This window comes from Pygoscelis adeliae, unplaced genomic scaffold (assembly GCF_000699105.1).
Source record: "Pygoscelis adeliae isolate BGI_AS28 unplaced genomic scaffold, ASM69910v1 Scaffold108, whole genome shotgun sequence".
Classification (NCBI taxonomy): domain Eukaryota; kingdom Metazoa; phylum Chordata; class Aves; order Sphenisciformes; family Spheniscidae; genus Pygoscelis; species Pygoscelis adeliae.
This window is the reverse complement of record NW_008825498.1, coordinates 2,882,858-2,895,766: the sequence shown is the minus strand read 5'-3', so window position 1 is coordinate 2,895,766 and position 12,909 is coordinate 2,882,858. Positions and strand designations below refer to the sequence as shown.

Genomic DNA, 12,909 nt, shown 5'->3' with positions numbered 1-12,909 from the left:
GGAAGGGAAGGGGTGTGTGTTTAAAAAAAAAAAACCACCTTACCTTAAAAAGCATTATGGGATTAGAGAGCTGTTCCAGGGAGCGAACAAAATCTTGAACTACTCCTCCTCTGTCCAACTTATTCTTGATCCTTTAAAAGAAAAAAAGTGCATCACAATGCAACAGGAACTGCTATCACCACCTAGCCTGCAGATAAGCAATGCTCCAGGTTGTCTGCTATATTCAAGAATCTGGCAAAATAATCTAGGGGTAGGTACGTGGACTCCCTCAGAATTCTCTCGTGGGCTGCATGACTGTCCTTGCCATGCAGCTCCCAGTTTTTTAATTAAGTGTCCCACTACGAAAATAGGAGCTTGGTGGGGGAGTGGAAAGCATACTTGCAACAGAAATGGGCATTAATCAGACTATACATCCTGTCACAACAGTTATTCAAGGGCGACAGCTTGTGAAGCACAAGACTTTAGCTTCTTATTTTAAGTGAAGAAATTCAGCAAACATATCAGAGATTTGAAAAAAGGCAAACGGACACCTAAAATGGTATTAGTGGTTCTACAGCACTGTGTGATATTCTATTTAAGTATCTCTGCTCTCGCTTGGTATTACAATGACTCTAACTGTCCAAGCTAGCTTCATCTTCATCTTTGATGGGTACTGACTCTCACTGCTGTGAAGTCTACTACAGTAAGAGCCTAATCATGCACCTGATTTCCCTTCAGCCTCAGCAGAGTAGGAAAAGGAAAAAGTGACTCTGACTACCACAGAATTACCAGTAGAAAGGGCTTGCCTCTCTGTGGTCTTCTTGTTTTTCTTTGAAAAAATTCTAACTTCCCACAGCCTGGGGACTATATGTACTCAACACTTCAGAAAGTATTCAGGCCACCGACCTGAGTATGTCTAATACTAAGAGAGCTTATGTATCAGGTTTCCCTGTGCCTTTAAATGAGAACACAGCGCGCATAGGACTACCCTCTAATGTTTCCCATGCCCCCTAAAACAGTTTCATTAGAAAAAAATAAATAAATCTCTCCACTCCTGAATAAAAAAACATACAAAAGAGCTACTCCGATTGCAAATTTACCTTTCTACAAACTCCTTGTTCTTACAACCAGTTGCAGTATCTTCGAAAGAGTAACTTTCACTGCTGATCATGAAAGGGTAGATGATTGCCTGGGGATAGGTATTTGCGATCTCTTCAATAGTATGTTGCACGGCTACTGCTTCATCCTTGTCAAGTAGTGCCATCATCTGGCTAATCCAACTAATGAACTGCCAACAGGGAACTGAAGAAAGCTGCAAAAACACAAACACTGCTTTCAACTTCGGTCCTCCTTGAAAATACCAAACATAGCAAATGCAAACAAAACTGCTTTGTGGCCCAGCCTGACAGACAGAAACACATGAAAAGGAAACAGAGAGTGTCAACTAGGTTGCACAAAACATCCCCCAATAAAGCAGATTTCATTGTTATTATTATTTTTACCACTACTACCACCACCACTAACTACTGCTGCTTAAAAGGTTTTCCTTTACAAAGATTTGCAGTTTGTTGATCAAAAGGAGGCTTTATACTCAAATTTGTGGCTTTTCTGTCTGGATGCAATATAATAATTTTTGATCACCACATACAAACAACTCAAAAATTTGAAGGGATAGTTCAAACACCATTGGGTTGAAGTCCTTATATGAGTAAAAAAAGCCAGGAAGGAGAACACTAGAAGTCCTACCACAGTTTTGTTCTTCCTTCAACTTTAAAGAGGTTTGGGATTGCTGACATATTAATTTCAGTAGAGCATCCCTTGCCAATATACTTCATGCTCACCTCACTCCAAAAGCCGTATTACTTTTGAAAGGAGTGCTACAATATATTTTCTTGTGAAAGCAAGAGACCAGACTCCGACTCCTTTCCTCCTGTCTCATCCCTTCCTACCTTTCTAACGGAGTTTAAGATCAGATTGCCAGTATTTATCTCACAGAGAGAGAGAGGACAAAGAAATGCCTGGTGAAGTTCTTTTCTGGGTGAGGTTTGTTAACTGGACTAGGTGTCAGGTTCTGTTTCAACCATCAGAGTTTCACTGTGGCCACACCTTGTGCACCTCAGCCATTTTCGCTATGTTCTCGGTTTCTTGGGCTAACTAAGCCATGTTTCTGTCTTTTTCGAGTTCTTCCTCCAACAGGGCCTGGCACTCTGTGAGCACCAGCACAATGGGCTTGAAAATGCAGGCAGGCCAAGGCAGGAACAGGCGTGAGTCACAGAGGACCTCTCAGCTTATCGGTCCCACGACAGCAGGGAATGCAGCGTGGCTCACGGTATCCTGCTGTGGAACGGCAATGGAGAGACAGGTCGTGGAAGGGAGGAAGCAGCTGTAGTAACCTCTGAAGTGAAGCAGGACAGGGAGAGGTGGGAGAAGTGGAAAACGAGCCTGGAAAAGTTGTTGGCTTCCTGCATACAGGAAACTCAGCCTACAGAAATAAGATGCGTTCCTCACCCTAATCCTACGCACCTTTATCAGCCCACTTAAATAGTTCAGAAGGAAGAAAAACCGCAACGTAATTTTTCTCCAGCAGCTCTCAAACTAACATTTGGAATCAGAATAATGATAAAAAGTTAAACTTCTAAGAAAAAAGTTTCTGTCCATATGAATTAGACTCAGCAAGTTAGAGAAAAGACAAGGAACAATGATGGGATAAAATGTATCTGATTTACCTGAAGCAAAACTTACCAGTCTCACCTCTCTGTCCATCCAACTTCCACCCCCACCTTTCAAATTCGATTTATAGCAACATTTGCTGCCAGGAAAATGGAAGCAACTAACCTCTCGTGTCACTAGACCCAATGTCTCTGCTGGATATCTTTCAACTATTTGCAGCAGTCTAGGAAATCTCAGCCTGGCTTCTCTGGAGTTCAGTTTTAAAGCTTTTATCATTTTCTCCACCACAATAGCTGGGAATAGCTGCAGATCTGCAGTGTTAATTTCTGCCAAGAGACATTAAACAAGAATTATCAGAAACACCATCACTTGTTCCATGTCTTTGATCATCTGGAACATTCATCTTTATAATTCAGTATTTCCCCCCCCCGTGTATTTTGTATTTCTACTTTGTTCTCCTTCCCATCTGTTTGAACTGCACACATCAGCAACACATGTACTTGGGGACTGTAAGGATTAGCTTTATCAGGAAGCTGCATCACTGCCGGTATCTTGCCTGCTTTAAACACAGCACTGCTGTGGTCTGGAAAGGAACAAGGGAAGCATCTGCTGGACATGATATACATCTCACAACTGAGGGGGAGACTACGAGTGATTCACTACCAAAGCTAGCAGTAATAGTTGGGGGGGGGAAAAAAGGAATATAAATACTGTTGAACTGGAGGACAAACTGTTCCATTTAAATTCAAGCTGTGTTGCTCAGGGAGATCTCCTGGGTATCACAAAAGCTCACGTATCAGATAAATCCACCTCACATGCTTAGGAGAAATCCTGACTAACCAAGCAAGCCTTCTTCTTCCCTACGCAGATGCTGGTCACAGAAACCGACCAAAGTCATATATGCATCGATAACTCCCATCACATCTACATGTTCCATGGAGTGGGACTGCACCTCCTCTTCAGACTTCCTCGCAGCACTGCTGAAACACTGAAAAGCCTTCTTGTTCAGACTTGCCAATACCTGGAATTCAACCATAAAAGAAAAAAAGACACGTTAGCAAGTAGCATTCAACAATTCTATCTGAAACTGGGACTTGGTTGCAAGTCTCGAGTATATAAAACGTTAACTGTATTAGATGTTTGGAGCAGCTGATACAAAGGAAAAAAATTGGGACATTATTTCTAGCAGTAATTTCCAGAATTTTAATTTCCACAATTTTCAATGGAAAAATATGAAACACACTTTTAACTTAAATTAGTCTCTGGAAATGTTATATGGAATTTTTATAACTGCAAAAAAGTTAATGTTACTGGAGTTTCCGCAAACAGTTAACAGAAAACACAATTAAAAAATGCTATTTCTTCCTATTAAGACATATCTGCAACGGCTGTGTAACAGCTATACTTAGAACTTGTGTCAAAAAAAGCATGCATCAAACTATTTCAAATCTGATGTCTTTTTCCCCTATTACAAACATAGTCATATTGACCATACGTTTCTAATGCAGCTCATGCAATGAAGGACTTGACAAGATCCTTTACAACTGAATGTTTATAAATCAAGCACATATATTCTCATATTGCCAACAAGCTTACCAACTTCAGACACTGTAGCTATTGTAGTTATTAAACAGAATACAAAATTGCTGCAGAACAAGTTGGAACAACTGAAAAATGCTGTAACTGAAATTAAATAGTTTGAACTTCAGGTAGGTAGAGGGAAACTACCAGGGTCAGAGTACTGCTTAATACTAAGCTAAAATAAGGCTAAGCTCCTTAATCTTATAGAAATACCTGGTATCCCAATCTGACTCATCTGACACAGAAGAGCATTTGTGTTCATCTTTTACATTTCCTTAAGAAGAATGCTCTTAATAATTATCTAATAAACGAAGCTTAAGCTTTTGCTCAAGTTTCTACACACCTGAAAATTTAAAACCTTTTTTGCAGGAATCTCTTCTTTAACTGCTTTTCTTGAACAACCATAAAAACAAATTAAGAACTATTTTTTGCTGTCTCATACTGATACGGTTCATATCTAAGGGTCTTTATGGTGGCTTTAGGAATTAATAGAAAGAAGTTAGCAGTGGTACTTCAAATTCTTACTCAATTTGACAGACAAGAGGTCAGTGCCACAGCATCTGGGACAACTGGACAACACATACGATTTCAGATGCAGCATAGTCTGCCACTGTATTCTTCAAATGCGCATCTCCCAAAAAAGGCAAAGATGACCTGCATATGCTCTGTCGTAAAAACCTCTCTCCTCTCTATCACTAAAATTATTCAGATAAAATAAGTGTATCAGTATCATTATCAGTATATACAGAGATCTCTTTATGAAATAAGATAGTCTGATAGCATGAAGAAGCTCAGAAATGCCCAGCTGAAATAAAGGCATTCTTTGAGGGTCATGTTCCCAAGCCTTGTCTTGCCACCGTGCATGCATGTGCTATGACTATGTCTTTCCCCTCCACACAAAATGCAGGAACAGAGAAACACAAGAACACTCTCCCAATTAAAAAGGCTACAGTGGTGCAGAACTCCAGGAGAGCAAAAACCAGACAAAACAGCAACCACAGCAGTTTGGTGTTTTTTTTTTTTGGTTTTTTTTTTTTTTTTCTTCCCCGAGCTGGTGTTCCTGGACAAATCACTGCTAATAGCAGATGGGTTTCACATTCTCTGTATATATCCATACCCATCACTACCTACTGAAGTACTGATTACAATACTGAAATACCTAAAAGCTTTTCCCCTTTCATTTACCTTTTCAGGACTCTCAAGACTTTCTCCTGATAGTACTGATATTTTTCCAGCTTTTTCTTCCTCAAGTTGCTCAAGACATCTTGGATCCTGACTAAGAGCACTGGCCATGATGTGGTATGTAGTACCCAGAAGAAGATTCTGGTTTCGGAAGGCCATTATGTTCTTGCTAAGATAGTCAGATTTGGTATCTTCTGTTGGAATTCAAAAACAAAGTTGGTAATTTGACAACAAAGCAGCTTTGTATAATAAACAACATGAAGCAAAGAGAAGGCTGTTACCAAGCAGGGAGATGGTTTTTAACACTGACAGTATGCGTTCAGGACAACTCTGGTTCCGGCAGCAACTATGTGTAAAGCGGCAATAGGCATAATTCCACCTCACCAACCAGTCTTCCCCCATTTTGGCTTCTTTGCGTAGGTCTTTCAGAAGCTTCTTGGCAACTGAGAAGCTGTTCTGTGTTCAGATTAAGACAGAATTTTCAGGTAATATATCTGAAGAGGAAATAAAACCTTTCTGCAACCAAATTAAGGGATGAGAGGATTTTGGTAACACAAGTAAAGCTATAAGATGATGAAGAGAGGTCCACTGCTTGTTGGGTCTCATATTCAAAAAACAGATTTGTGCTAATGGACAAATTTGAAAAGAAAAGGAGAAGAACAGAGGTTTGACAAACTGAGGAAATAAAAATAATTCTATCTGCATGACTAAACAGGCATTAACTGTTCTGCAGTACAAACACATATGAGAAATGTAACTTGGTTTACAATACCATTAAGCAAATCACTTATGTTTGTGTTTTGATGAAAAGTTTCATATAAAAGGAAATCTTATTTTTCATTTACTCCTTTAAGAGTGTATAGTCTACACAGCACTAATGTTGTATTTGGTTATTATAGTGCTTAAAATAAACTCTGGCACTGATTGCAGATTTCTGCAGCATCTCAGATGATGAGGGAGACCTCAAATTAAATATTATTTGCCTTGTCTCAAGCTTGAAACACCAAAGGCCCACCATCAAAGAAGGCTATGTTTCAGTCATTTTAACAGTCAGATCCAACACAAAATTTGTAAGTCACTTAGCTTTAGTTCCTTATAGAAGTGTTAACCTAACAGCATTAATGAAAACCATAAAAAAAAAAAAATCATAAAATGTTTAATCATTGCTGATTGAAGTAAATTATATTGATTCAATATGAATTTGATTTGTTTTCTTGTACAGAAGAGATTATTTGTAAATGAGAAAGCGTAATGTTTGGTTGTAAGGATCCCTTCCATTAAAGGCTGAAGCATTTCAAATACTTTATTTAACTGCCTTTTAGAGTGTCAGAAACCATCTGTGGATCAAAGGGGCCTTCAGGCACATTTCCAGTAATGACAAATTATCATCAAGTTTTTAATTAACATTTATCCATTTGTTTTCTTTCTCTGTGGAGCTGACTTTCTTGAGCTTTCAAAATGTCCTGGACAGCAAGGTCAAAGACAGACAAGGTCTGCCCTGGCAAAAAGGTGCCCAAGACCACCTACGAGGCTTTTCCAGCTGTAGTTTCTATGTATTTTCTCACAAAACTGGAAGCTATCAGACAGTACGGTCACCTGTTTCCTGGCACTTTCTATCATCTTCATTTTCATGTTAAATTTGCAGCTTTTAATCATTGAGTAAACATCTTCACCCTGTTGATCCACTTCCATTTGGTCACCAGCACCATATTCTTCATCCACCTCCATACTATCATTGGCGTGATCACAGAGAAGTTTCTCCTGCAGTTTGTCAAGAAAGAAACACCTGCACAACGACAACAGAAGTACAAATCACTCCAGTAAGCATGCAAGGGAAGGAACATTCAAAAGCGTTGATCTGCCTGGCAGTAAACAAAGCTAAGAAAAAATGGCAAGCTATAGCAACCACCTTTAGCAAGGGCTAAACATAGTCCTCAGAGTCTGGGAAGTCACAGCCAAGGACAGGTTGACCCTGAGAGCCTTCTAGGATCTTGAATCAACAAGATTAAATATTAGAAAATGTCCATAATAGAGTAGGATTTTTTCTTAGATTGTTCCTTTAAAATCATAGCTACAACCTTGAAGTTCACCAAGACATAACTTGCATTCCAACTTGACAGAAGTGCAGACAAACAGGAGTCTTGTTTATATTGTGTAAGTGCCAGGCTGTATTTTATGTCAACCTGCAATTCAAATATATATGACACCAACACACGTAAACATTGAAATTTGTGTTGCAGAAAAGACCAGCGACCATACTCAACATTTGAAAGGGAACTGCCATTAATCAATGCTAAATCCTTTTCATTCTACTAGTCCTATCTAATTTAATAGCATCTCTCATTACGTAGACTGTTGTTCAATGCAGGGGAAAGCACTGCAGTCTGGAGTAGGGCTTGGCACTGAATAAAGGCACATCCTTTGTCACTAATTTAAGATGAGATAAAGGGTTTTTAAAAGCACATAAAAATGTTCAAGACACTGACAACCCTTCAAGTCATAAACATTTTGAGACTTTGTAAAGGAGTAAGCCATACCATGTATTCTGCCTAATATTTAATTGCAATAAGCTCTTCTGTAGCCATGCTTTCCTGACACCCAGAGATAATAAAATAAATTACAGAGCACACTGGGTATCAGCAGAGCTGTTGAAGAAGTTGTCCCCCAGCAAAGGAGAAAGAATCTAGATTTGCACTGGAAGAATGGATTGGGATGAAGATAGATACCACGGGGAGGACAGAAAACTTTGAAATGCAAAAAAGCATTCCAGCTTCTTTGGAGCTAATCCAAAGGAGTCTCCAGAGAGCCTTTGTTCTTTCTAGCAACAGTCGCACAGCAGAAGTCTCTAATTACAGCACTGGTCATTAACTTTCCCATAAACATATGAAGCACTGATAGTGACAGGGCTGGGCTTATTTTGTACACTCCCTAACTTTGGAACTGCCTACAAAGTAGTTAAGTATTTTTATTCATAACAGACTGGCCTTTTGGGTGGCGTTTCATGCAGCTAAATGCAGCTGATCTACTCAATTACAAGTGGATGTGTTTAAGGGCTGCTGAAGTGGGCTGGCTTATACAGTGCATGTAGTCACTGATGCAAGAAAATGCCTAAACTAACAGTTATGTTTCTGTATCAAAATGCGGTTTATTCCCTGTACATTTCTCAACCTCCTTTTGCTTCTCACTACAAGTTAAGTCACACAAAAAACAATTATACTGATAAAGCTATTACAATGGTTAAAAAAAAAGTCATACATTGGATCAACAACCCCCCATACGAAAACAAGCAGCATTAGAAAAAGCACCTCTCAGAACTCAACAGGCAGACAGAACTAAAGCTAACCCAAGAATGTAATTTTACCGATTTGTAATGATATCATCCCAGATGTTCATAGGATCCATTTTAGCATCTGGATATCTGCTTGTCCAAATTCTGAGAAGTCTCTTAAGGGAAGCCTGTGAAGCTAAGTTACCTACAAATCAATTAAGAATACTTTAAATGCATCTAAATCCAAACAGCATGAAAAAGGCCTAAAACAAACACAGTCTAACATTCAAATCACAGAACTGCAATAAAACAACCCACTTGTATTTCTGGGCGTGCATTAAATACACTACTTGGTGATCATATTGCTTTTGTTTATTGCTGAAGCACAGGAGATTCAATAAGGACATCAGTGTCAAATGTCACTGGGCATCACCGCTGGGTAGGTACCTTTCCATACAGGAATATGCTGGAATATACTGGAACTGTTAACTAAATTTAATAAATAATTTGGTTTATGCACATAAATTTGTATTTCATGCCTGCCTCGGCAGGTATAAATTATATACCACATCCATCTTTTATCTCTGCTAACCACTACTTGCTACCAAAAGTGACTCTAACAAAAATCTTAGCCTATCTTACACAACTGCAATAGTTCTTACTGTCAAGAAGACAGTAAGAAGTAATTCCAGGCCTATGCTCCTTCAAACAGGAGTTCAGTCCTCTAAGTGTGGAAACAAATTCAAAGTTCAGGAAACCATGATTATTTAACACAACGGAAGGAAAATCACTTAAGAAAAAAGATCTTTACTTCTCTCGGTCATAAAATTGATGAAATCCTGTATTTCTGTCAAAGCTTGTACCGACTGCAGTTTGGTCATTCGACTTTGATATAACAAAGTATCAATGCTGGAATAGCTCTGAAAAGAAAGGGAGAGAATAGAAGATTTCACATACAGAATTTACAACATGGTTCTATTCAGTGCTGTACAAACTATTTATCTGATGCTGCTATATATTATGCCCTACAACCCAACCTTTTACAAGTAATTTAATAACCTGTAATCTGACAGCAACTCTGCTTTGGACAAGTATAGAGGCATATTCTAGCTGCAATTCCTATCCTAGGTTTTAGGATAGTCCTACAGTCTAATCAAAACTTGGTAACGGATGGAACTTGTAACCTCTCAATGTAATACTCTCTTTTCAAGTTTGTTCTGGGGACAGGAGGCTTCTGAAAAGATGAATGAAATAAAACTGCTATTAATCTGCACGAACAATTACTCTGAAAAATTTCTAATAGATTAAATCAGCAAAATAAAACAAATTAAAATGGGAGGATGCACTCCACTGGCTGGCTCAACTCTCATCATTGCAAGCAGTGAATTCAAAGGAAGTTTTGTCATATGGTTGGAAAGCACCTAGATTTCATTGTATTTGGACAAGTGTTTCTCTCAAGAGTATAATCTAGCAGCAGTAACAGCAACAACAGTTTCATTGTTCCATGAGTTTATACAGAAAAAAACATATCAGAGATAGCAGAGACTGTTACCTGCATGAAGATCTGCATGCCATTGCTAATGTAATATTTGGCTCTGTCAAAATCATCTTGCAGGATGTAAAGGAGACTAAGCTCTTGGCTGTAATGCATTTCTATAATGGCTTTCTTCTGTTCTGTCTTCATTGCCTCATCAATAAAAGTTAGCAAGGTCTGGTCATTTCCCCCGCTGAGCAGTAACTTTAACTTACTGCGTATTATATAGGGCAGATATGTCTCCTACAAGGTGAAAATATAGTCTTTATTTCTAGGAATGGAATATTAGATGATCAATTTTTTGTTATCAGTGGCAGATCAAATAAATATAAAAATATTTTGAACAGTTTTCTTAAATGTTTTCCCTTTAGATGAATTCCAATTTGCTAACAAATCACAGCAGCTTTTCTGATAGGCTGAAGAAGTTGTTAGCAAATTCTACCAGTTTCAAAACCAGTGGTTTGGTAACTCTTAAAACATGAAACAAATAAAAGTGATAAAAGCAACAAAAACACTGCAAGAAGACAACGATGATGATAAAGCTGGTCCTATATGATCAGCCATAGACTCAAGATAAAAATTAAACATTGTAAAAACAGCAGAAGTAATTGCTTCTGTTGTTTTATATATCAGACACTCTGCTAATTTCCATAATAAAAGTAACCCAAATAATGCAATTGGTTTCCACCACAATCATATTACTGTAGGACATCCTTGCAGAGATAAAAACAGTGCAGTATCAACAACGTGATTTCTAAAAACCTGAAAAAATGGATCATTCCATGTTTTGCTTAGGTCTGGAGGTTTTCCACTATCAATATTAACGGTAGCACAATACTCCAGAGACTTCCACTCTATGAGGTGGTCATAGCATTCCAGAGATGCAAGTTCCCAGAAGTCCTTCTCCGCTTCTGTTGGCTCTCCATCTTGCCAGTCTTCCTTAGAGAGTGCCTAGGGAACGAATTTGAGGGGGAGGAAGGTTCTCAGCTGGAATCTGACACTAGTTTCAATTCTAAGTCACCAGGAACTTAACAATAATTCACTGTCTCATAAAAATATCTATCCATTTACCAGAATGTCACAGCAACATTAAATGCAGAAAATTCAAGCTTGTCAGTATTTATATATAAACACATTTCAGGTAGCCATCTTTAGTAAACCTGCATTTTTAAAGAGTGAAGACTTTAAAAGAAGGTTAAAGAGATTCTTCTTCATTTTTACCCACTATAACTCAGATTTTCTTTGCCATGAACACATGCAGTTTGCTCTCTTGGGGTGGTAGTGCGCCCATGGTGTTTTACTTGTCTGCCTGGGTGATGGCACATGTGAAGCTTTGTAACAAACAGTAAGAAGTATCACGCTTACTGCTCTGTTGTGACTGCTCATCTGTTCCCACGTCTTTACAGACTGAACCATCAATCAAACAAAACACAAGGACATTTTAAACAATATGCTGCTTCTCAAAATGTTTAATTTTGGCTTATTAGTTTTAAGTCATGAGAGATTTATGAAACAAAAAAAATCTTGGTTGGCATTTTACCTCATCATAATATTTAGCTGCTTCAGCATAATCACTCCTTGCTTCTGCCAACAACGCTTTCTGTGTAATTTCCTTAGTCCCAATCTTACCACTGAAAATGCCACGAAGGACATCATAATCCCCAAGAGATCGGTAGAGCCTAGTAAAATTGAAGAGGGAAATATTTTAGTTAGTTGAACAGAGGTGTATCAATGCAAACATAAGCTATTTAAAAAAATTACTCAATAAGCAGTAATACCACTCACTTGTAATAATAAAAAAAATTTTGACATTTTTTATATAAGATCATAAATATATATTTAATTAGGTAAACTTCATCTTGTAGTTAATACCTGAACCATGGAAACTCCTGCAGTTGAAAAGCTATGAACAAGATGTTTTTCAGCAGTCTGATAGCATCATCAGGGTGCGCAGCTGTTAAGTCTAACTGCTCTAACTGCAAGATAGTAATTAACTGACAAGAAATTAAAAGCATATCTAATTCTAAAAGAGGGAAAGACTGAAAAAGAAATCCCATAACCCATAAAGGCGGAGTTCTTCACCAGGCAAACCTAAATGGGAGTAAATTGTCTCAAACAAGAATTTACTTAGCAAGTTCAATCCATCTGATCACATCTGGGGGAAGCTCTGTCCTCCCACGCATCCGCTTGGACGGGGGCTCCTCCGCAGGGGACAGAGCCATCAGGGCGTGCTCCAGAAGAAGGATGCCCACTGGCTCCTGTAAACTTGCAAGGCAGCTTGTGCTCACATTAGCTGAATCCAGTTCTAGTAGCTCTCTGTGCTGGTAACTCATTTCCTATAAAATAAAACAAAACAACAGGTGTCTGCTTGGTCTAAAACTATACTGATAGTTACCTTTCACAGATCACCTATGTGGTATCCCTTTTCTTACAGTGCAAGCTTTGGAAATTAGCCGTTAAATCTCCACAGGTTCCCAACTCTGGGAAAACGGGAATCTTTTCCTTCTGTGCTGTTGCTCTTTGGACAGAAGACAGTAGAGAGTAACCCCTCTACTTTGTCTGTGTCTCCAGGGCACAGGACAACTTTCTCGACAGAAACACACAGGAAATGGGGGCGAGGTATATGGACACATTCACAGCCTCCATCTTTCCTTCTGTTTGTTGGCAGCGTGGTGCCAGCTACACAACAGCTGCA

General features: G+C 38.6%; 1 protein-coding gene across 1 annotated transcript in view; it reads right to left on the bottom strand.

Moving 5' to 3' along the window:
* PRKDC (protein kinase, DNA-activated, catalytic polypeptide) overlaps positions 1 to 12,909 on the bottom strand; it is an 85,723-nt gene that overhangs the window by 12,697 nt on the left and 60,117 nt on the right. The window contains exons 63-75 of the mRNA XM_009331470.1: positions 12,342 to 12,550; positions 11,755 to 11,893; positions 10,977 to 11,165; positions 10,233 to 10,457; positions 9,492 to 9,600; positions 8,774 to 8,885; positions 7,009 to 7,198; positions 5,694 to 5,868; positions 5,416 to 5,606; positions 3,490 to 3,670; positions 2,815 to 2,975; positions 1,080 to 1,291; positions 44 to 131 (exon numbers count right to left, since the gene is read on the bottom strand). Of these exons, the coding sequence (XP_009329745.1) occupies positions 44 to 131; positions 1,080 to 1,291; positions 2,815 to 2,975; positions 3,490 to 3,670; positions 5,416 to 5,606; positions 5,694 to 5,868; positions 7,009 to 7,198; positions 8,774 to 8,885; positions 9,492 to 9,600; positions 10,233 to 10,457; positions 10,977 to 11,165; positions 11,755 to 11,893; positions 12,342 to 12,550 (2,181 nt within the window). The remainder of the gene's footprint in view (positions 1 to 43; positions 132 to 1,079; positions 1,292 to 2,814; positions 2,976 to 3,489; positions 3,671 to 5,415; positions 5,607 to 5,693; positions 5,869 to 7,008; positions 7,199 to 8,773; positions 8,886 to 9,491; positions 9,601 to 10,232; positions 10,458 to 10,976; positions 11,166 to 11,754; positions 11,894 to 12,341; positions 12,551 to 12,909) is intronic.